This window comes from Balaenoptera ricei, chromosome 16 (genome assembly GCF_028023285.1).
Source record: "Balaenoptera ricei isolate mBalRic1 chromosome 16, mBalRic1.hap2, whole genome shotgun sequence".
Lineage (NCBI taxonomy): Eukaryota > Metazoa > Chordata > Mammalia > Artiodactyla > Balaenopteridae > Balaenoptera > Balaenoptera ricei.
The window spans coordinates 5,484,656-5,509,461 of record NC_082654.1 but is presented as its reverse complement, the minus strand read 5'-3'; the positions used below and the strand labels follow the sequence as shown (position 1 = coordinate 5,509,461).

Genomic DNA, 24,806 nt, shown 5'->3' with positions numbered 1-24,806 from the left:
CACATCACCGCGCGCCAGTCTAACCCGGGGCTGTGCAAGCCACAAGCTTCACAAATTGCCAAGGATCCCCCTGCCCACCTGCCGGCCAGGGCGCACCCCTCTCCGTGCATGAGATCCAGCCCCCGGGAGGGCTCCGTGGATAAGGGGGAGACGACGCCCCTGCGGGGCTGCTCCTCGGGGGGTGGGGGCGTGGGCCATGGCCCCCCGCCCGCCGCCGTCCCGCCTCCCGCCGGCGCTCCCGGCCTTTCCCATCCGGCCCGCGACGCTCCGCCCGCCCCGTCCCACATGACACCGCCTCCGCCGCAAACTTTTTCCACCCCATCCTGTCGCGGCTCGAAAGGAATGGAAAATGGCGGCCTAGGCGCGGAGTTTCCTGGCGGAGCGGCGGCGGCGGCCTGGGCGCCGGGACGCGGGCGGCGGCATGACGCGCTGGGTGCCCACCAAGCGGGAGGAGAAATACGGCGTGGGTGAGCACCTCCCGCGCGCCGCGCTCCGGGCCGGCGGGGCAGGGCGGGGGCGCCCGGGAGCCTGTTGCCGGCGGCCCGGGCGGCGCGGGCGGGACGCGGAGGGGCCGCGGAGGCCGGGAACCCGCGTCCCCGCCCTGCCCGCCCGAGGGTCCGTCGGCGGCCACTGCCCACTCGGACCCCGGGCGCACGCTGTCCCCGCGCCCGCTCCGGAGCCTGCGCGAGCCGGGCCGGGGACACGCGGGGGTGGGGGGAGGCTTGTGTCACTTCCCGAGGGTGTCCCCTCCGACATCCAGCTCTCGGGCGGGCATCCCGGCGGCGGAGCCTTCCAGCCTCCGGGGCTGCCCCCGACGCCTCGACCCCAGCTGGGCCGGGCCGGGCCGGGCCGTGAGGCCCCGGGGGCATTGTTCGGCCGCGCCTTTTTGCTTTTCGGATGAAGTTGTGCTCAGTGTCTGCGGCTCCGGGTGGACAGTTTCAAGTTGCAGCGACTGTGCTCTCCCCCGGTGGGAGGTGGCGTGTGCGACCGGGGCGGGCCGATCGCGCCGCCTGCCGCTCGGTGGTCCTGCCCTGGACGGCGCGGGACCCTCGGGGACCAGCGGCCGAGCGCTCCGGGGTCCCCGGGGCCGGAGAGCGGGTTGGGAAGGGCGGGGGCCTGTTTTGGCTCCGCTGCTCTTTGTCGCTTCCTGAGGGGAGTAGGGAGAGTCCGTTGCAAGTTTACATTTCGGACCAAGTACACATTCCAGAGTCGGAGGCTTTCCTTAATGGCTAAACAACCAGCCCCCCCAGGCCCCGTGCGCTCTGCCGACCTCCTGGAGGGGATTGGTAGCCTGGCCTGCGGAGGCCTGTGGGTTCTTGCCTTCTCTTAACTTGCCCACCGGACGCTTCTGTCTGGGCCCGCGGCTGGTCTCCTCATCCCCACGGCTTCCCAGTTGGCTTCAGTCTCTCTTTCCTCCTGCTCCACGATCCAGAGGGGTCCTTGACCACCTCTTCAGCCAGGCTGCACTCTGCCTGACCTGGAAGGCCTTTTGTAACCTTGGCCTCCCCTCCGAAGCCAGGTGGTGCCCTCCTGGGGTTCCAGATCCTGCGGCCTGCCCCGCCCTCCCGACTCTGAGCCTTTGCGGGGAGTAGCCCACTCCCACTGCTGGTGTGGTTCAGCCCTCCCACTTTTGGGAAGCCTGAGTGATTCTAGTCCCCAGGGCTCTCTCTTTTCTGTCTGTGATGCTTCTGCTAGATGCCAGGGACGTAGAGTGGAGCTGGCCTAGACATCGCGACGGTTCTAGGTCCCCTCTGGGCCCGCAGGGGCTTGTTGCACAGGTGGCGCTGCTTCAGGACCGCTGTGGCTGAATTCCCTTCCCACCCCTGTGTTAGAGATGAGGCCTCAGGCCCCGGCACATCTACAAAGGTCAGCAGCAGAGCTGGGCTTCCGAGTGCAGCTGAGTTTGTAAGCAGCATCCTGTGCCCGTTCAGGTGGTTTCAGCCCCGATAGAAAGGTCCTCATCAATCCACATTGGATGAGGGAGGTTTGGGTGTGGAGATTCCTGCTGGGTCAGCTTCGGGTGTGGGGCGGCATGGGGGGGTCTGGGCTGTAGTGAGCCTGCTGGGATGGTGTGTGTGAGGCGAGGGCTGAGGGCAGACCCTCAGGGAGCGCAGTGCTTAGAGATGGAAGAGGAGCTGGAGCCCTGGGGAGAGGCGGGGGGCAGGCAGGGGGCAGGCAGGGGGCAGGCGGGGGGCAGGCAGGGGGCAGGCAGAGGGCAGCAGAGCCCCCTGCTCAGGACTTGCCCTCTCAGGGGACTACTGTCCCTGCCACTTCTCAGAGGCAAAGGACAGATTAACGCCACTAGTAGGTGCTCCGTCCTGAAACTGAACCCTGGTGGTGGCTCTAGAGTTCATGCTCACCCCACTGTGCTCACCAGGAGATGGGCGAGAGACCTCTCTTTAAGGTCATCTTGATACCCTTGGCTCCCAGGGTGACCTGGATGGTGTCAGTGAGAACCCTGGAGGTGTCCATACCTGTGGAGTGACTTGTGTCTCATGACCAAAGGGAACATTCACAAGGAGAGACCCACAAGCAGGGTCTCCCCACTGGGGAGGCAGCTGTGGGCACGAACGCGGTTGTGTCCTTCCCACGGTAAGTCACGTGCCTTCCAGAAGCTTTGCTAGCGCTCACGGCAGTGCCTTCTAACATCACACCTTTGGCTAATACTTTGGTTTTAAGAAAACTCCAAGTTGAAAAGTTTCGAGAGAAGAAGGGTATCCTGGAGGTTTTGGAGCCAGTTCTGGGATGGATGTGAGTGGCTGTCAGGCAGGGGAGATGGGAGGGGGCTGTCTTGCCTAGTTTCACCAGGTGGAGAGGACGAGGCGGCACAACTCTTTCAGCAGCAGGAGGAACTGTAAATAACTGGACCCCCTGTCAGGGAGGGCGCGCAGGCCTAGAGCTCCTAGAGTTCCCGATTTGGGGCAGGGGGAAGCCGAGGACGCTTGAGTCAGGCTGCCCTCTTGTCTGGGAGTTTGCCTGGGGAGGATTCCGCTGGTTCTCAGGGAGTGGGCTGGCTAGGAAGATGTAAGTGTTGGATGTAGGGATTCACTTCCACGAGTTTAATTCCTCTTTCTGCCTAAGGGAAAATTACTGGAGATCCCCTTTACATTTTTTGGGGGGAGCCTTACAACGGGACTGTGTTTCCCTAGATGGGCCCTGGTGGGTCTGTGGGCGGCCAGGCTTCCACCCGGCCAGTGGCTTGGCCCGTGAATGAATCACGAGGGGAGAGAAAATGGTAAAACTCCATCTCATTTGGAAACATGAATCACAGCTCATTGTTTGCAAGTACTTAGAATCTGTTAGAAGCATTGTTTGTAAATGAGACACTTCAGTTATTTATTTACTTTGTGGAATCAGGAAAGGAGTAAACAGCTGATCTGTTGCTTGCTCAGCAAAGGCAGGAAACCCTGGTTCCCCCCCTCCCCCCCATTCATGGTAGTGGGGGGGGGGGGCAACCTGTGAAATTGACCAGCCTGTTAATTTCTCCCCTTGGGCTTGAGTTTGGTGGGTCAGTGTTTACTGACCTGGCTTATTAACACGGACATGAACTTTGACCTAGCTGTCACACTGAGGGGTTGGACCAGATGAACTTTTCCATCATCCCCCAACTAGGCAGAGTCATAACGTCCCAACACCAGTAAAATTGTGTTCATATGGATCCTGTTCTTCAGATGAGGTGGAAAAGATGCAGCCGTCACACCTGAGGCTGGCATGCTCACATCTCAGTGACGACACAGAAGGCAGAATAACGGCCCCCCAAGTGTCCAGGACGCGTGAATGTGGTGTGTGACACGGCAAAAGGGACTTGGTAGATGAGATTACGGCTGTGAACCCTGAGGTGCGGAGATGGTCCTGGGTTACCCACGTGGGCCCCCAAAGCAGAGAACTTTCTCTGTCTGCTCACACAAGAGAGATTCGGCAGAAGTGGAGTCAGAGCGATTCCGAGCCTGGGAGGGTTCCATGCCCGGATGCTGGCCCGGAGATGTCGAGGTCCACTTGCTACCAGGCAGAGGCCTCAGGGAGCTGAGGTTGGCCCCAGCTGACAGCCAGCAGGGGAATGGGGACCTCAGTCCTGCAGTTACAGCTGGATTCTGCCAGCACCCCTGAATAAGCCTGGAAACGTTCATCCTAGAGCCTCCCGTGGAGCCCAGCCGGCCAACACCTTGGCTTTGAGACCCAGAGCCGCTGGGTGTCTGACCTGGAGCACAGTGAGATAATGAATGTAGGTGGTTTTCCACTGCCGAGGGTGTGGTGATTTGTAATGGCAGCAATAGAACAGGAATGGAGGTGGTGTGGAGAGCAGCCTGGGCGAGACTACGGTTCTCTTTCCAGCCATTAGCTTTGCTAGAGGCAGATTGAAGGAACACCAGTGACCTCAGCGTGCCCTTCACTCTCCACTCCAGGCAGACCTCAAACGGGATGTGGGGATGTGGGCACTGGCACCGACACATCTTTAACGCCTGGCTCTTAGTTGTTATGTGGCCCTTGAGCAAATTATTCCTGCTTTCTTAGCCTCAGTTTCCTCATCTGGAAAGAGGACCCAAGCCTGCCTACTGCAAAGACCGGTGGGGATTCACTGAGATAATGTCCTCAGAGCACAAAGCCCTGAGATCAGTGTTTGTGATAAGCCAGGTACGCCATGGAACGGTGCTTTTAGTAATTTTTTATTTAATAAAGCGCAGTTTAGAAATGTAGTGACAAGTGATTTCCTGTTTGGATTTGACAGTCAAGGTGGCTGGAGGAATGCTTTTCTTCCAAACTTGATGTCTTAATGGTGTGTTTTGCCCCCATATTAAGGGGATGTGACATTTTGCTTGGTGTTAGGGATTGTGACGTGTGTATTCAGATTAGCCCTGCGCGATGATAATTGCTAGGAATAGTGTAGTATCCCAGTAAATTTGGCAGTGTGAGAGTTGCAGAGAGATCCCTTTTGTTGCTTAGAGTAGCAAGCAAGCTGCTACTTTGGGGGAAGAAAAATTAGATTTGATTGTAAGTAAATAGAAATGCAGACATTTTTATTCACTGGAGTTGCAGAAAAATGAAATTAAGGCATATTATATTTCTACAAACCTGATTTTACTTTGGAAACACTATAAAAATTTTAAATTTATTGTAGTGCCAGTGTTGGCCCAGAATATCAGACATCTTATCAGGATTGTCTTAGCGTGTGTGAATAGTTCTTTCTCTTGTTCTCTTGTGACCTCTGAGGATGCAGGTAGTGCAAACACGGAGAAAGAAACAGGCAGTTTTGAGTCCTGTGCTGGGTACAGCTGAGAAGCCACAGTGCCCAAGGGCACCTGCCATCTCTCTGTCTCTGTCTCTCCTCTCTTTTTCTCTTTCTCCCCTCCTTCTTCCTTTTCCCCCCTTCTTCTTTCCTTCCTTCCCTCCCTCCTCTCCCTTTTTTTCTTCATTAACTTTGGATTTTCAGATAATTACAGACCCAACAGTTGTAAGAAATAGTACAGAGAGATCCTGTGTACCCACTACAATTTTTCCCCAAAGTTATATCTTGCAAAACTGCAACACGATAGCAGAACCCGGATATTGACATTGAAGAAGATACAGAGCATTTCCATCATCGGGAGGACCCCTCTTGTCCTTTTGTTGCCAAACCCACTGCCCTTTGCCCTTTGCCCTTCAGTATAATCCCTGGCAACCATTAATCTGTTCTCCATTTCTGTAATTTTGTAATTTCAAGAATGTTACATGAATGGGATCTTGCAGTATGTAACCTTTTTGGATTGCCTTTTCTCCCTCAGCATAATTCTCCGGAGAGTCATCAGGTTGCTGTGTGTATCCATGGTTTGAAGGATGTCTGGGTTTTGGCTGTTACCAGTAAAGCTGCTGTGAACATTCACGCACAGGTTTTTGTGTGAATGGAAGTCTTCATCTTCTGGGATAAATGCCTAGGAATGCAGTTGTTGAATGGAAAGGTAGTTTGGCTTTTTAAGAAACTACTAAACTTTTCCCGAGCGGCTGTGCCATTTTATGTTCCCACCAGCCGTGTGTGTGTGTGTGTGTGTGTGTGTGTGTGTGTGTGTGTGTGTGTGTGTGTGAGATCCAGTTTCTCCGCATCCTCGCCGACATTTGCTCTTGTCCCCTGCATTGGCAGGCGAACTCCCAACCACTGCACCACCAGGGAAGCCCTCATCAAAAACTTTATTCAGTCTGTACCCTGGCCTCTTTGCTGTTTACGGTTGCTGCTGCTTTTCCTCAAGAGTGTGATACACAACTTATATGCCATCTTGCTGATTTTGTTTAACTTACATGGATACGCTAGGTATACTTTTAGGTATAAATGTAACTATTGTGATTTCCGTTCTGAATTAGGGTTGCCTAGCTGTGTAAACAAACAGCCCCACCATTTCGCTGGCTTCATACAATGAACGTTCGTTTTTCCTTCAGGGCACAGTCCGTGTGGGTGGTGGGGAGCGGGCACGGGGGGCTCTGTTCCATCGGGTCATTCAGGGACCAGGGCGTCTTCTATCCTGTGGCTCTGCCCTCTGCCAGGATCTTGGGCTCCTTGCCTTTTATTTGGGGGTGGGGAAAGAAAGAGATGAAGGATAGTTCACAGGAGATTTTCTTCCCTGCCAGGGCTGGAGGTGGTGCCATCCTTCTGCCCACATTCTTTTGCTTAGAGCTCCATCCCTGGCCAGCGCATGGGACTCAGAAACGTAGTCCTGCTGTGTGCCTTGCAGGAGGAGGACGATGTGGATCTCCTCCCTGTGTTTTCCATTGATCAGCAAGAGGTGTGATGGACTGGTTAGCAACATGGGCATTGAGCAAGTGGTGGGTTGTAAGATCTCATACCTTTTAGTTCCTGAGAATCCTTTGGCGGAACAGATGGCCAGACCCCTACAAAGATGTGAAGAGATGTGAATGGGGACAGATGCCGCCTTTTTCTTTGAAGTATATTCCACTTCTTATGTCCTATAGATTTCAGGATGTTCTTTGCTGGGTACTTAATCCGGACGGCTGCTGGGGTCGGGGGAGTGGACCCATGAGCATAAGGAAAGCTCTCTAAATTGGTCATCTTCATATTTGTCGGCAGTTCCTGTTCTCACCACCCTAAAACGTATGCAGCACCCCAGACCCCATTCCTGGGTTTGTTGAATTCTTTCGGCCTCAGAAGATGGTTACTAAAGCCTGCTAGTGAGAACTGTGTCTGCTTCTAAGTGTTAGCCTTTGTTTCTTTGTTAGAATGGAGTCTTCATTTTCTTTTTTTTATAATTGAAGTACAGTTGATTTATAATGTTGTGTTAGTTTCAGGTGTACAGCAAAGTGATTCAGTTAATATATATATATATATATATAATATATCGATAGAAATATAGATATATTCTTTTTCAGATTCTTTTCCATTATAGTTTATTACAAGATGTTGAATATAGTTCCCTGTGCTATACAGTAGGTACTTGCTATTTATCTGTTTTATATATATAATAGTTTGTATCTGCTAATCCCAAACTCCTAGTTTATCCGCCCCCTGCCCCCTTTTCCCCTTTGGCAACCATAAGTTTGTTTTCTGTGTCTGTGAGTCTGTTTCTGTTTTGTAAATAAGTTCATTTGTATCTTTTTTTTTTAAATTAATTAATTAATTAATTTATTTATTTTTGGCTGTGTTGGGTCTTCGTTTCTGTGCGAGGGCTTTCTCTAGTTGCGGCAAGTGGGGGCCACTCTTCATCGTGGTGCGCGGGCCTCTCACTATCGCGGCCTCTCTTGTTGCGGAGCACAGGCTCCAGGCGCGCAGGCTCAGTAATTGTGGCTCACGGGCTTAGTCACTCTGCGGCATGTGGGATCTTTCCAGACCAGGGCTCGAACCCGTGTCCCCTGCCTTGGCAGGCAGATTCTCAACCACTGCACCACCAGGGAAGCCCATTTGTATCATTTTTTAGATTCCATATATAAGTGATAACATGATATTTGTCTTTCTCTGTCTGACTTATTTCACTTAGTATGATAATCTCTAGGTTCATCCATGTGGCTGCAAATGGCATTATTTCATTCTTTTTTATGGCTGAGTAGTATTCCATTGTATATATGTACCACCTTTTCTTTATCCATTCATCTGTCAATGGACCTTTAGGTTGCTTCCATGTCTTGGCTATTGTGAATAATGCTGCAATGAATGAACCTTCATTTTCTGAAATCGCACTTGTCTTTATGACCAAGCAGGCACCGAAAAAGGCTGTAAGGGTAAATCAGTCAGAAGTGCAGTAACTGAAAGTGATATGAGGGGACTTGATGGTGTGGGGTTTTAAAGAGCACTGGACCAGGAGTCAGAATGCCTGAAATCCAGGCCTGGGTGCAACACTTATGCCACCTTATTGCCCTCCCCAACCTCAGGCCCTGCACGGGACCCTGGGAGCATCCCAGAGCCTGTGCTCACCTCCCAGCTGCCCGGGAGGAACTATAGAGATCACGTGTGCGGGAGAGCTTGCAGCAAGAAAAAGTACCGCTCGGATTCGCTTACTGTGTGGGTGTTAACTTACTATAGAGAAAATCCGCAATGTCTGGTGATGGTTTTCATTACTTTTAATTGGAAAAGAGCAGTGTGGCCTTGTGAGCTTTCCTTTTCCTAAAGTTTGCTAATTTTTGTTTTATTTGTTACAGACAAGTTGTCTGGTGATGGGCTAGCATCGTGGGCAGATGAGCATTCTGAATGAGCTGCTCACCTGGGCACGTGAACCCGCGTGTAGGTAGAGATGAGGAGTGATGGAGTAAGTGTGTCCCAGCTTCAGGGATGAGCGCAGTGGTCCTCAACCACAGGGAATTAGCCATAGAAGAAAATGGTGCCTTCAAACAACCCCTTCCTTCCTTCCCTCCTTCCTTCCTCCCTTCCTCCCTCCCCCGCCCCCCCCCTTTCCTGTTTACTTGACAGCTTTGTTCCTAGAACACCCCATGTCTCATCTCCGCTGGATTTTTGCCATTAAGTGAATTACTCAAAACTCTGCGGCGTTTGGAACTTTGGGGTTTGCAGGCATGTGGATCTGTTTGATTCCTTTTTCATGCCTAAACTAACACGTTCCGTTTGCTTCTGAGAGTGTGTCCTCCATCCCAGCTCTCGAGGTCTCTGATTAGACTCCCGAGACCGTGGCGGCTGCCGCCTGCTTGGAAAGGGCATCCTTTAAAACGCCCTTCCCGGCCTTCTTGGCCTCCTTTCCTGCTGCACTCCCGTCCCACCGGCTGCCTGGCTGGTCCCAGGTCACGGCCTGCAGTTTCCTGCCTCAGCTCGGTAGGGTCTGTGCCAGATTCGGCCCATTCCCCCCTCCCGGCATTGCCGGCCTGCTGAGCCCTTCGGGAATTGACTGTCCCCTGTGTTCCCAACCTCGGGCTGCGGGACAGAGGTGTGTGAGGGCTGAGGCCCCAGGGAGAATGGTCCTCAGTCCCCAGGGCCTGGGAGTCTTGAGGGACAAGGGAGGGGAGTGGTGGAGAGAGCATGGGGAGGGGGCAAGCGGGGTCAGGGGTCAGGGAGTCAGGATCGAGGAGACCAGAGGCCAACCTCCCCCAGAGCTCACAGCACTCTGGTTTCCCTTCTTAATTCCATCAGCCGGAGTCCCGTACAGATTTGGCTGATAGAGCAGTGGTGCCCAGCAAGGGGTCCGGAGCAGCTGGCCTGAATATGGGGGAGGGAACCTGTCTAAGGCTCAGGGCCTTGTCCCTCCAGTATTCAGTGACATCCCTGCAAAGAAGGTACTTTGAGTGGAGGCTGCCCGGTTTAGGACCGTAGTGCTGGGTCGGGATGCCCCTGGGGCTCTGAAGCCCGTCTGCCCCCGTTTACTCACTTGTCGACCGTGGATGACAGTAGTTTCTGCCTCACAGAGTTGCTCAAGGGTTAAATGGGCGAATTCATGTAAAGCAGGTTTTCTCGACCTGGGTACTTGTGGCATTCTGGGTTGGATGTATTTTGGTCGTGGGGGGCAGTCCTGTGTATTGCGGGGTACTTAGCAGCATCTCTGACCTCTGTCCGCTGGATCCCACTAGCAATCCCCTCCCTTCAGTGGTGACAACCCAAAATAGGTCCAGACATTGCCATCTGTCCCCCTGGGGGCCAGATGGCTCCCACTGGTGTCAATAAAGTGCTGGGAGTCACCCCCAACTCCTAGTCAGCGCTCTGGAGTTGTTTACTGTAGTATTGTGGCTGTGTTGTTAGAAGCAAAGTCTTTGCCGCATATTTGGGAGGAAAAGTTAGAAACCTGCAGGACTTGTTTCCCAAAGGGTGTGCTTCGGGCAAGAGGGCGAGGAGGAGGAAGCCTAAGGGAGTTGGGGGAGGGGGTTAGCCGGGCACCGGGGCTAAGGGTGATCAGGAGACAGCTGTGTTTCTTCTTTCCGAGAGACAAACAGCAGTTTTGAGGTCAGGTCCTGGGAAGAATGCACAGATTACCAGGGGAATTATGGTCCATCCCCAACATTCTGTCTAAGAAATATCATTCAGGCTGCCCACAGACCTTCGTAAATACAGGAGGTCAGGCATTCGCTCTTGGAGTTTTATTTGCTGGAATAAAGGCACTTATCAAGACTCCATTTTTCCCCCCAAAATAATAACTTATTTTCTTGAACATAATTGGCTTTACCAGGGGCAAATAATGATTTAGAAGGAGGGAAATGTGATTATTTTTTTTCCAAATTGCTGTGCTTCTATTAACTTCACAAGATTAATTTTCAAGTCGTTCTAACATCATGTGTGTTCTACTGCCCATTTTTCAAAGGCAAGAATGCGTTTTGGTCCTCCAGGCGCTGTGACCAGGCTGCCAAGTTTCTTCAGATTGTTCTTGAGGGTTATTGCTTTGAGGATCAGCCTGGAGAGGCCAGGGGGAGGGAGAGGTGGGGACGGGAAGCCGTACTGGGGACTCCCACGTATAGCAGGGAAGAGAGCTTAGTTTGGCTGACCTCATTGATGTCTGGTGGTATTTCCGTACTCAAGTTCTGGCACATTCTACCCTGTGTGTTCTGGTAGTGCCACAGTGCCTTTGTATATGCTCTTCTGGCTGCCTGGAAATGTCCTTTGTTTATCTTCCATCTGTCAGGCTTTTCCAGGCTCAGCTCAACTTGTAAACCTTTCTTCCTTTTTTTTTTTTTTAATTTTATTGAAGTGTAGTTGTTTTGTTTTGTTTTGGTTTGGCCACACCACGAGGCATGTGGGATTTTAGTTCCCTGACCAGGGATCGAACCCGTGCCCCCTGCAGTGGACCGCCAGGCAAGTCCCAAAGTGTAGTTGATTTACAGTGTTGTGTTAATTTCTGCTGTACATCAAAGTGATTCAGTTATACATATATACATTCTTTTCCATAGTCTTTTCCATTATGGTTTATCACAGGATACTGAATATAGTTCCCTGTGCTATACAGTAGGACCTTGTTGTTTATCCATTCTATATATGATAGTTTGCATCTGCTAACCCCAAACTCCCACTCCATCCCTACCCCACCTCCCCTCCCCCTTGGTAGCCACCAGCCTGTTCTCTATGCCTGTGAGTCTGTTTCTGTTTTGTCAATAAGTTCATTTGCGTCATATTTTGGATTCCACATATAAGTGATATCATATGATATTGTCTTTATCTATCTGACTTACTTCCCTTAATATGATAATCTCTAGGTCCATCCGTGTTGCTGCAAATGGCACTATTTCATTCCTTTTTATGGCTGAGTAGCACTCCATCGTATATATAGACCACATCTTCTTTATTCATTCATCTGTCAGTGGACATTTAGGTTGCTTCCATATCTTGGCTATTGTAAATCATGCTGCTATGAACATTGGGGTGCATGTATCTTTTTGAATTAGAATTTTCTTCAGATACATGCCCAGAAGTGGGATTGCTGGATTATATGGCAACTCTATTTTCAGTTTTTTGAGGAATCGCCATACTCTTTTCCATTTACATTCCCACCAACAGTGTAGGAAGTCAACTGGTCAATCTTCCTTGATTCACCCGGGCTGCACGAGGGGCCCTTCTCCAGGCTGCTCTCTGCAGTTTCATAACATGCTTCTGTCTGTGGGTGCCGTTGGTGGACTCCTCATTCATGTCCCCTGCTGGACAGAGGGCCCCTGGGAACAAGGGCTGAGTTGTGTTCCTTCCTCTGTTCCCTGCAGCTGTGTGGTCCCTGGCACATCTTGTTGAGTGCAGGTGAAGGGACAGCGAGAGTTCATCTCGGCAAAGTATCAGGAGCTAATTTGAAAGCTGTGAGTGTATGTATCTAGGTTATTACAAAATATTGAGTATAGTTCCCTGTGTCATGCAGTAGGTCCTTGTTGGTTCTCTATTTTATTTTTATTTAATTAATTAATTCATTTATTAATTTATTTTGGCCGCCCTGCTCGGCATGCTGGATCTCAGTTCCCCAACCTGGGATCGAACCTGCGCCCCCTGCAGTGGGAGCGTGGAGTCTTAACCACTGGACCGCCAGGGAAGTCCTGATTATCTATGTTATATATAGTAATTGCTAGACTCTTAAAGCCAAAAAGGGCAACATTGTCTTGGTTTTCTAATTGAGGGACCAGGGCTGTGAGGGTAGAGCTGGGCTGGGACCCTCTCTGGCAGGCCCCCTTAGAGCTTTAATGAACACAGGAGGCCTCGGAAGTGCTGGGAGTGGGGGAGGGGCAGGGAACCTTGAGGGAAAGGTTAAAACCAGTGATGTAACAGAAATCCAGTTCTGTAGGGTTCCTGCCTCTTCAACCGTGTGTTGCCTCCAATTGAACAGAAAATAAAACCTCCATTTTACAGTTTTCATCTGACCAGTAGTTACCAGTGGGGACCACGTGTGGTCAAGGGCTCGAAAGCATTTGCTCAATTTCCCTCTTCGACTGCTGTGATTTACAGGCAGGCACTTAAAGGTGGGATTAGCGTGGAATGAGCCTTCAGAGTGAAGAATCTAAGTGCCTGGGAATGAAGTAGTGGATAAAAGTGTTTCTTAAGGACAAAGTTTTAATAATCATGGCATAAATAGTATAGCAGTAGTTACTTCCATTTTTGAAGTCGATATTTTATTCACCCAGCAAAGCCTGCCGCTTACCTGCTAATATGTGCAGCGGCTTTGCAGACGTGCTTGAAATGTGTCAGCCTACAACAAGTTTTGGAGCAGCTTATAAAATTTTCATCGGGCTTCCCGCCTTTATCACTGACTTAATAATGATTCGTCTCGTGGCTGGCATTGCACCACAGCTGGAAGAAATGGAATGGTGGTGTTGAATCTTGTTTTCATTTTTTTTATGAACACTTCTTGTTTCATACAGCCCACCTTGCTGGGCAGTGGGCCTATTTGTCCTCTGCTTATGCTCTAAAATACTTTTAATTACACACGCACACACACACAGACATACAGAGCTGGCTGAAATCCTGGCATTACCTGGTCCAGCTTCTCCACTTTACTCTTCTTGTTACCTTTTCTTACCACTCAGGGGATTCATGGGTACATTTCTAAACATATACACGTGGCAGAGTATATGTGCCATAGCTGCACTCATATGGACAACCGAAAACCTCGAAGGGCAGGTGAGACCAAACGAAGTGATGTTATTAGAAAACCTTTCATGGGACCCTTCTAGAGCAGGGATGCTTCCAATTTCTTCCTTTTCTGAGATGACAAGTGGAGGGAATACCCAAAAGTTCAAGTAGAGATGACTTTTTTTTAATTGAAGTATAGTTGATTTACAATGTTGTGTTAGTTTCAGATGTACAGCACAGTGATTTAGTTTATATATATAAAATATATAAAGTTTATATATATATATACATATATAATATATATAAATATATATAGAGAATATATATGGGACTCCCCTGGTGGTGCAGTGGTTGAGAATCCTCCTGCCAATTCAGGGGACAGGGGTTCGAGCCCTGGTCCAGGAAGATCCCACATGCCGCGGAGCAGCTAAGCCCATGCGCCACAACTACTGAGCCTGCGGTCTAGAGCCTGCGAGTCACAACTACTGAGCCTGCGCGCCTGGAGTCCGTGCTCCGCAACAAGAGAAGCCACCACAATGAGAAGCCCGTGCACTGCAATGAACAGTAGCCCCCGCTTGCTGCAACTAGAGAAAACCCATGTGCAGCAATGAAGACCCAAGGCAATGAAAAATAAATAAATAAATAAAATTGATTCTTAGAAAAAAAAATATATAAAAGATTTCAGATTCTTTTCTATTATAGGTTATTACAAGATATTGAGTATAGTTCCCTGTGCTGTACAGTAGGTCCTTATCGTTTATTTTATATGTAGTATCGTGTATCTGTTAATTCCAAACTCCTAATTTATCCCCTGCCCCCACCACTACCCCTTAGAACAGATGACTCTTAACAATGGAATGAGATTTTCTTAAACTGCCACTTTTGGCGAGTGAAACGAGCGCCGTCTTTGTCACAGAAGTCGCGGAGAGCCTCAGGGGCTGGGAGGGGACGGCTGACCTTGCTCTGGAGTACCGGCCTTATCAGAGGAGCTGCCCCATGACATCAGCGGGGAGCTCCGTGACTGGAATCAAATACTGTGGCAGTTTAATTCATTATTTAATTAATCAATCTATCCATTTATTTATTTTTCAGGCTTTATTAAGATATAGCTGACATGCAGCGCTGTATAAGTTTCAGGTGTACAGCATAATGATCTGACTTACAGACATCATGAAATGATTGTCACAATAAGTTTAGTGAACACCCGACATGTCGTATAGATACAACATTAAAGAAAATAGAAAAAAAAAATTTCCTGGTGATGGGAACTCGTAGGATTTACTCTCAGCCACTTTCATGTATAACATACAACAGTGCTAATTATATTCATCACGTTGTACATTCCATCCCTGGTACTTATTTATCTTATAGCTGGAAGTCTGTACTTTTTGACCGCCTTCCTCCAATCCCCCTCCTGCACCCCTCCACCTCTGTGGCAATTTTAAGTCAAAGGGTAAAAAGTCATCGGTGACCAGCGGCAGCCCTGGGAGCGTGAAGGCCTGCCGAGGATTGGGGGCCTGGCCAGTGCTGATGTGACTGCCGTGTGTCTGACCAGGCTGGGCGCCCTCTGGGGGAGCCGTCAGGGAGGCCGTGTGCCTGTAGCTGTTAGAATCCTACCAGGCAGGACTAGGAAAATGGAAAACCTCCCAGAGGGGCTCTCTCTCAGCAGGGATGTGATGTGGGGTGTGCCTGGTGTGGAGGCTGGGCGGTTGAACTAGGTAACAATGAGATTCTTCCATCCCCGAAATCCCTAAGTCGAGCCCATGGGGGAGGCACTTGGCATGTATTCAGACCCCCGGATTCCTGTTTGAGTTTGGGCCGGTTACTTAACCTCTCTGAGCCTCAGTTTGCGCATCTGTAAAGTGGGGATAATAATAGTACCCACTTCCGATGATTGTGGAGAGGAGTGACAGGCTAAGTGTCAAATGCTTAGCGCCCGCTAATCACTTAGTACTTGGGAACACCATCCTCAGCACCACATAAGCCTGAAAATGGACCCCTGGTGACAAAGCCACCTCTGTGTAGTGTACTTTATTCTTCTGTTTTTTAAAAAAAAAAAAGGAAAGAAAAGATTAAGATTACAGAGCTATTAAGTAGAAGCATCGGATTTCCATGTAAATTACTTGACGTTTGTTCTCGGTTCTAAACTACTTGCAAGTTTCAGTCTGAATTTAGATATCCAGGAAAAGTAGACAAAAGAAAAATAATTAAACTTTGAAAAACAACATTTTCACAAAAGTATTTGCATATATTTACATATTAACTTGAGGAAAACACAGTTCCTGATGCTTGCAATATCGTGCCTGGATCGTTTAATCCACATTCTGGGCTGGAAGATGGAGGATGTTGTGGGTTAAATTGTGTCCCCCCCCCCCCCAACCCCTATTGCCTCAGACCGTGATCTTATTTGGAAATAGGGTCATTGGAGATACAATTGTCTTATTAGGTAAGATGAGGTCATCCTGGATTAGAGTTGGCCTTTTATTCAAGATGACTGGTCCTTATAAGAAGAGGGAGACCCGGGAGAGACCACGTGAGGACAGAGGCAGAAATTGGAGTTAAGCCTCCAGTAGCCGAGGGACACCTCGGAACGCCTGGGGCTACCAGGAGCTGGAGGCTGCAAGGAAGCACTCCCCCCATCAAGGCTTTGGAGGGGAGCACGGCCCTCCCCATTCCTTGATTTTGGACTCTTGCACTCCAAAACAGTGAAAGAATAAATTTCTATTGTCCTAAGCCACCAGGTTTGCAGTACTTTGTTATGGTGGCCCTAATACAGGGGATTAGGGCAGAGATGCATTTGAGAAACAGGTGAAAAGGAGTTTCTGGTCTCCATTCAGTGAGGAAGCTGATGGTCAGAGACCTTGTGTCCCGGTATATTCTGCATCATCTCTTTAGAAGATTGTCTGGAGACTAAGGTGGTGACTAATGTGCAAATGTGTGATACTGTTTGTAGGTTTTTGCTCTCTCTTTTTTTTTTTTTTAATTTATTTATTTTATTTATTTATTTTTGGCTGCGTTGGGTCTTCGTTGCTGCGCACGGGCTTTCTCTAGTTGTGGCGAGTGGGGGCTACTCTTCATTGTGGTGTGCGGGCTTCTCATTGTGGTGGCTTCTCTTGTTGTGGAGCACGGGCTCTAGTCTCGCGGGCTTCAGTAGTTGTGGCATGTGGGCTTCAGTAGTTGTGGCATGCGGGCTTCAGTAGTTGTGGCTCGCAGGCTCTAGAGCGCAAGCTCAGTAGTTGTGGCGCACGGGCTTAGCTGCTCTGCGGCATGTGGGATCTTCCCGGACCAGGGCTCGAACCTGTGTCCCCTGCATTGGCAGGAGGATTCTTAACCACTGCGCCACCAGGAACGCCCGCTCTCTCTCTTTGATTTGCTTTTTTCTTTCAGTTTGGATGTGACGTGGAGTTTCTTGGCCAGAACTTGAGGCGAATAGAAAATGCTTAATAAACTGCCATCCCTCCCAAGGGTGAAGGCACTGAAATGCGCGTGGAAGATTCTTCTGGTTTGCAGCTGGCTCTTTAGTTGGCATCTGAGAGGTGATCTCTTTCTTTCCCGCCAGAGAGACCACCTGAGTTTCTTCGTTCATTGCTTCATCATTATAAGTAGACGTTGAGTCAGAGCTTCCATGACAGACACCCTTCTAGGTGCTGGAGACTCATCGAAGTACAAGGCAAGCGTAGTGTGTGCCCTCGGGTTGCCCACCGTCTAGTGGGAAAGGCGGACTTGGGACCGGGTGCTATGATGCTGGGAGTGAGCGTTCTCTAAGGGGGAGGGTGCCTACCGCGCAGGTGGGGGACCCCTACCCAGGGGCCGGACCGCCTGGGAACGCCGGCAGGAGCAAGTATCATTTATAGAGACCCGGGGCCTCCAGCAGGTACCCAGGGGAAGAGACGGGACACATGGACGTGGTCTCAGCAGAGGGAACTATGTGTCCGAGGTTTGGAGTTGGGATGAGTGGCTTGTTGGAGAGGCTGAAAGAATAAAATATGAACAGAGTGAGGACATTCCCTGGATTCAGAATATAAAACAGAGCGAAGTGATGGTCTCCGAGCCCCAGGTGGAAGGAGGGAGCCTAGGAAGGGAGGGGGAGCATTGGACCCCTTTCCCTGGCTTTCAGCCGTGATTCATTGCCAGAGCTGTGTCCTGGGCGGATGGCCGGGCTCTGCCCCCAGGGGCCTCCACAGAACCTGCTGCCTGACTTGTAAATTTGTCTGGCATTATTAAGTCTCCAACCCCCAATTTACTAGAAACTCAGGAGAAATGGGCTTCCTTTCTTCCATTTATAAGCATTATTTTGCACAGTTGCCGCAGAGCCACGATTGCCCTGAGCCAGAAGGGTTTGATCTATTGAGTCTAGACTGGTATTATGGTTAAGTATTTAATCAGGTCACCTTCAGAAGCTTGGCTGTAAGCATTTAATCTCTGGAAGCATTTTCATATGTCTTGTTTGAGGGTGGCGTCTCTGTCCGGAAGGACGCAGGGAAGAAAATGTGCTAAACATGAAAGCCGACGCCGTCTGGGGAAGGCGGAAGGAACCAGGGTTTGCAGCCATGTATAGGTCTGTCAGGCACAGATGAAAATCCATGCAAGTTTATTTGCGTCAGAATTGATTCTGCAGCTCGTTGTCAGGTCCTATGATGGGCTGGATGGTTGTTGGGCTGAATCCCAGAGGGGTAGGGGACCGTTTGCAGTTGGACTGAGCTGAGGGTGAATTCTGGCTATCTGCCTTGCTGATTGGGTAATTTTTAGAATTTACTTTACCTTCCGTGCCGTGGAGGGTGAATTTGCTCCCCTATAAACTGGGGGTAATAGCAGTTGCTACCCTAGTGTTGGCATGGATTAGAAGTCGACACCCAGGTCATGCTCTTATCTGTTGGAGTTGCTCTCAAGAGTCTCGGGTGACAGTTACAGCAATGGGGATGCAAAGTGTTCGCCCTTGGTCTTGAATGGGTCTGGTGCTTGGTTGTGGGTGGTAGGCTGTCTGCGGAGCTTCACCGAGGACTCCTGGCGGGCCTCGAGGATGCTGAGGTTGGGAAGGGAAGCAGAGAGGGAGCACCTGATGGCGGGGAGCCCGTGGGAGGTTCTGCCTGGGCTGCAGCATGGGGTGCGGGGGAGAGAGGACAGGGGCCGGGCCAAGGGCTTGCAAGCTGGGTTAGGGGGTGGGAACTTGGTCCTGAAAGCCGCGGGTGCGGGCGGAGCGGGGAGGCAGGCAGGGCAGCACGTATGGCACAGCTGTCAGTTTATGAATCAGTGGCAGGATTTACAAGAAAAGTGATGTATTAGGGTGAGATCCACATAATGTACCATTAGGCATGATATGGTGAACAGTTCAGTGGCATTACTACACGGACAGCCTTGTGCAACGTCCTGCATCTAATTTCAAAACATTTACATCGTTCCAGAGTAAAGGCCCTCACCCATTAAGCTGTTTCTCCCCCTTCCCTCCTCCTCTGAGGCCCTGGCAGCCTCTAAATCTGTGTTCTGTCTCCATGGATTTACCTCTTCCGGATCATGCAATATGTGACCTCGTTTGTCTGGCTTTTTTGGCTTGACGTAATGCTTTCGAGGTTCACCCACATTGTAGCGTGTGTCAATGCTTCATTGCGTTCTGTGGCGGAAGAGTATCTCATTATACGTCTCCATACCATGATTTGTTTCTCCACTCATCTGTTGAGGGACATCTGGGTCATTTCCACCTTTTGGGTATTGTGAATAATGATGCCATAAACACTCAGGGATGAGTATTTGTTGGAACGCCTGTTTTCAGTTCTTTTCGGTACCGACCTAGGAGTGGAATTGCCGGACCATATGGTAATTCTGTGTTTAAATTAGTTGCAAGATTCTTGGACATAACGGCAAATGCAGTAAAGATGCCAGCAGCACAGAGTCCTGGACAGGGTCAGGGGTCAGCTTTGGAGTGAGGGGTTCTCTTGGGCTCGTTAACACACCCCGCTGAGCGAGGTCCCTGTGTTTTGCTGGAGCCCTAATGTGTAGGGTCGTCCGGGAGCCCCTGCTCTGTCTGGTACTTTAGGAGGCAGCAGCTCTGACATCCAGGGCAAGGTGGGGTTGGAGGTGGCTCCCAACATTTCATGGGGGAAAATTACTTGGAAGAAGGGCGAGGGCAGTACGGGATCTCAGCCTGCAGACCCACGCTTAGACTGGATGGGTGTGTCACTGACGTGTGTGCACTTCTGATAAGAAGCAGGTGTCTCTCAGGTACAGCAGGGCTGGGTGTTAGGAGTAGCACTGGAAGAGGGACAGGGGATAGTGCCCGTGCAGGGAAGTGGGACCTGGGTCCTCGCCCATCTTTATCGCGTTCCAGCTGAGTAACCATGGGTGAGTTACATGCCTCAGTTTCTTCATCTCTCCACACGGTGTGGTTAGGAAGCTACCTCCTAGGGCCATGGTGGGGATGTTGTGAGCTAACGGGTGTGAAGTACACGGACAGTGCCTGCCAAGCAGTGAGCATGATGGATGGATGACAGCTATTGTATTGGTTCCCTAGGGCTGCCATCATAAGGTGCTGTAACAAGCTGGGTAGCTTAAAATAACTAAATGTATTTTCTCACAGTTCTGGAGACCAGAAGTCTCAAATCAAGGTGTTGGCAGGATGGGTTCCTTCTGGAGGTTCAGAGGGAGAATCTGCTTTTTGCTCCTCTGCCAGCTTCGGGCAGTCCTTGGTGTCCTTGGCTTGTGGCAGCATCACTCCAGTCTCTGCCTGTCTTCACACAGTGCTCTGTCTGTGTTTCTCTGAGTCTCTGTGTCCAAAATTCCCTTTTCTTGTAAGAACAGTAGAAAACCCTAATTCGGTATGACCTCATCTCAATTTAATTACATCTGCAAAGATCCTATTTCCAAAGAAGGTCATTTTCCCAGGGACTGGGGATTAGATATTTGAATATAACTTTTGGGGGGACAAAATTTAACCTACCACAGCTACTAATTATGAATGTTTCAAAATAAACCGATCAAACAGATCTACTAACCTTGATTAGATCTATTTCCAGGTTAGTAGAAACCCCATTTCCAGAAGGTTATTAGGGAGGTAATATGCAGAAGACCACAAACCTGGGTGAGTGCTGACACCCTGGGAGGACACGCCCATGCCGCGCTCTCTTAATGCTGTCTCGGGACAGGCCTGGGCGACAGAGCGTGGACAGAGTTCCTCTATCTGGATACCTGCTGGAAGCTTCCATCTGCTAAAGCTGAGCTTCTCTAACTCGTGACTTGCTGGGCTGACAGTTACAGCTCCTAGAAGTTCGGGGAACGCGTGGAGGGGAACACTGTTTGGATCTCACTTAGGTGAGACTGAGGAGCTTCAAACAGCCTGGGGAGGTGGGCAGATCATCGCCCTCTGTCTCAGAGATCAGACCCCCTCGAAAAGCCAGCCAGGGCTTCTAGGAAAGGGAGTTCTACAGTTTCCAAGGGGAGACAGGCATGAACTGATAAAGTCTCTGAAATGTCCAGTCCCCTTCTGAGGATTGGAGCTCCTCAGGAATACGGTCTGGACAGTCTATTCCCAGATGACCCTGGACGGGAAAGACAGCAGTGTTTTTTCACGGGAAGCCTCTCATGGGCTCCGACTTGGGGAGACATGGATGGAGCTGGAAGGACAAGGCCCTGACCTGGGGGTGAGGGGGTCTTCCATCTCCGGAGGACCTCGTGTGTTGGATGGGGCGGTCAGCTTTCCGGGTTTTCTCTGGTTCTTTATGGAAGCCAGCCTGGAGGGGGCGGGGCTACAGCGCAGAGTGCCTGCACCCAGGCTGGCGCAGGACACAGCTCGCATCCGCAGGAGCTGCAGTGTTTTCATCTATGAACAGTTGGTGCACCTGGACCCTGCCTTTTTCCTGGTGTGGGATTCAGGGAAGGAAGGATGGAAAGCGCTTTAAGTGGTGCCTGGTATGGACTCCGGGCCCCTTTCTGGAAAGGTATTAGAAAGGCAACAAGATATAGTCAGATGTTAAAAAGGCATTAAGTCTTTTCTTTTTTTAAAATGGTATTTATTTTTTAAACTAATTTATTTTATTTATTTTTCGCTGTGTTCGGTCTCGTTGCTGTGTGCAGGCTTTCTCTAGTTGCAGCGAGCGGGGGATACTCTTTGTTGCGGTGCATGGGCTTCTCATTGTGGTGGCTTCTCTTGTTGTGGAGCATGGGCTCTAGGCGCACGGGCTTCAGTAGTTGTGGCTCACGGGCTCAGTAGTTGTGGCTCTCGGGCTCTAGAACACAGGCTCAGTGGTTGTGGCACACGGGCTTAGTTGCTCCGCGGCATGTGGGATCTTCCCGGACCAGGGCTCGAACCCGTGTCCCCTGCATTGGCAGGCAGATTCTTAACCACTGTGCCACCAGGGAAGTCCTGGCATTAAATCTTTAGTTAACAGGATGGAGTGGAAGTGTGGGCATATTCTTAGGGCTAGAATGATCATTTTAGAGTAGTGATGGGTAGAAGGTAAATCCTCTGGAGCTCCTGCCCGTTGGATTCTAGAAGGTTGCAGATAGTCAGAGCTGAACGACAGAATCCATATTCAGAGAGGTCTTGATTGTTTCGGATCACAGGCCTAAGGACATCAAGTGAACCTCTGCCAGACTAACTGTGGAGTCTTATGGTCAGGGACACAAATTGGTGGACAAGCTGCAAGATAACAGAGTGAGGCCTTCAAAACTGGCCTCCTGCGGAGACCTAGAGATCATTGTTCAAGCATCTCAACCAGCAGCGTGTCAGGCTTGCTAGAAAAGCACAGTTCACAGCGTTGCAGGCTGTCCTGGACAAGCACAGCTGGAGGTTTGGAGGAGGGAAGATGTGGGGTGTGTGGTGATGGAAGCCCGTCCTGGAGCAGTGGATGGGACCTGGTCTGGTGGCACCAGGGAAATGCAAGGCCCGGCGATGCAGGTTGAAGGGTCCAGAGCGGGGATAAGGGGCAGAATGTCCCCTGGAGGACCGCGAACCACCCATGGCAGTGTGCACACCTTGGTGACTCAGGAAGGCCCAGCGGGATTGAACTAGAAGAGCTCTGAGTCCCTTCCTTCTGAGATTCAGTTCAGTTACTGCTGGTCCTGGGGGAGCGTTTTTAACAGCAGGTGACCCAGAGCGAGGTCACACAGAGGTCGACTCACAGTGTCATCGCTGGTTCATGGAGGGCGCCCCCTTTCTCCCCTGGTGTATCTAACATCTGTCCTTCGGACCATTTCCCATGGGTTGACTTGGGTAGGTGTCGAGGGAGCCTGAAGGCATTGGGTGGCTGGTGGAAGACACGGAGGACATTGGCTTTGGACAGCTGGAGGAGTGAACTGCCCAGGTGCCAGGGGCACCGATGGATGGGCCAACCTCCACGGGGCTACCCGTGTGCGAGGCGCTGGTCTGCTGATGTCCACTTCCCACAGTTGGGACAGATGCTGCGGTGTGGGGAGGAGGCAGGTGTTGAGGTCTGTGGCTCTTGCAGGCATGTTGAGATGGAAATGTGACTTTATTTGGAGGGAAACCTATGTAGGTGATAAAAGTGGTCCATGCTGGTGCTGCGATGTGATAGACGCCGGCACCTGCAGCATCTCATGGCTGATGCGATGATGCTGGGTGAAGCCGTTCCCGTAAGGAGCGCCACGCCTCAGGGGCGATGGTGTCCTCCTTTAAACATTTATCTTTCGCCTTGTCGGACGGGCAAGGAAGAGGGGGGGCCCAGGCCACCACCCGCCTGGGATCTCGGGGCCCTGTGGAGCAGTGTCGCTTCCTGCCTCTTTTAAGTTAAATATTTCAGTGATTGAAGGATATGTGATGATTCCGTGAAGATCTTTGAAGTTCTGGGATTGCACATGGCATTAGCTGAGGGCTCCACATCCTGGCGCTGGCCTAGGGCTGGGGATCAAAGGGATGGAAGAGGCAGCCCTCGCTCCTGGGATGCTTTGCGTCCTGGGAGAGCAGGACCAGGCGTGCAGGGAAATGTGGTGATTATTCATCCAGCTATAAATGATGACGTGCTTATCATCGTGTTTCCCTTAGAGGCCTTCAGTATTCTGTCAAAGGGGGCAGACGTTTTCTGTGAAGCAACTTGAACTCCCACTCAGGATGTGGGTTCTCCGGCAGTCTTCAGATGCGTGAATCTGAAGTCAGTTTATTTATTCTTAACACTGTGGCATTAATTACATATAAGCCCAGATTTTATATACAGCATGATCCATGATCTTTTAGTCTAAATAAAATTTAGTGGTTTTTTTTTTTGGCCACACCACATGGCTTGTGGGATCTCAGTTCTCTGACCAGGGATTGAACCTGGGCCATAGTAGTGAAAGTCCGGAATCCTAACCACTTGGCCACCAGGGAACTCCTAAAATTTAGTTTTTCATTGCCCCCAAACTCAAAACCAAACAGTGTGGTACTTGCCTTACCGTTTGCCCTTTCATCATCCAAGTTGGAAGTCAGAGGGATGCCTTTGTGTGACAGTGCAGAGCTTAGTCGTGACCTTGAGTGTGACAGGCACACTGTTACGGTGGCTCTGTGGCAGACCCCCCACCTTCTGTGAGATGCTGTGCGTCACTGATTTGGTTTTTCCTAATCATAGCACTTGGTGTTTAGGATCCAAGCCTGGTAAAATCTGCAGATACCGGAAGATGAGTTTTAACTTTATTTGAAAAAAATCACAGTTACCTAACGTGGAGCAATACATCGTATCAAGACTGAGCAGGTGCTTTAAATCCACATCGAAGCTTTTCAGGGTTTTATTCCTACTTAACAGATGGGCGTCGACTTTATCTGTTTTCCCACCTGCTATGAGTTGACTTTGGATGTGGCTCAGTGTCATGGCTAGCCAGAGCCTATTTGGAATTTATGGGGTCTTAGTTTTTATTTTTGTCCTGTCTACTTGGTGGAGCCCTCACAGGCATGGGATGACGATACGGATCAGGAAAGGTATGGAACTTTTCTTTTGAAATGTGGACTCTTACGTCGTGGTTATGTGAAAACCCTTCATTGGGACGTTACCGATTTTCATCTAGAGTTTTCTATTGAGAACGTCATGATGTTTGAAGAGTAGTCGTGATATTAACACATTTCATTGGTTTCTGATGATTGAGCGTGTGACTTTTTTTTGGCTGCAGCTTGTGGCGTGCGGGATCTTAGTTCCCCAACCAGGGATTGAACCCGTGCCCCCTGCAGTGGAAGCACAGAGTCTTAACCACCGGACCACCAGGGAAGTCCTGAGCCTGTGGTTTTTATCTAGAAAATCCTCGTATGTGGTGGGCTTGTTAGGGCTCTACCACAAACTTGACTGGTGGCCCCCAGAGGGATTCTGGCTGCCTCGCAGGTGAGAGGCTCTGCCCAGGACATGCGGACTGGAGGCCGGTTCTTTAACGGGCCAGCAGGGCTCGTCTGGAC

At 50.4% G+C, this 24,806-nt stretch overlaps 1 protein-coding gene across 3 annotated transcripts in view; it reads left to right on the top strand.

The window, feature by feature from the left end:
- Positions 1-281: 281 nt before the first annotated feature.
- The window catches only part of DOCK1 (dedicator of cytokinesis 1), a 527,932-nt gene continuing 503,407 nt past the window's right edge, over positions 282-24,806 (top strand). The window contains exon 1 of one of the 3 annotated variants that reach the window (XM_059900695.1): positions 282-467. In XM_059900695.1, coding sequence (XP_059756678.1) covers positions 422-467 — 46 coding nt within the window. In that variant the 5' untranslated portion in view covers positions 282-421. The remainder of the gene's footprint in view (positions 468-24,806) is intronic. The other 2 variants (XM_059900693.1, XM_059900694.1) reach the window with 2 other exon arrangements.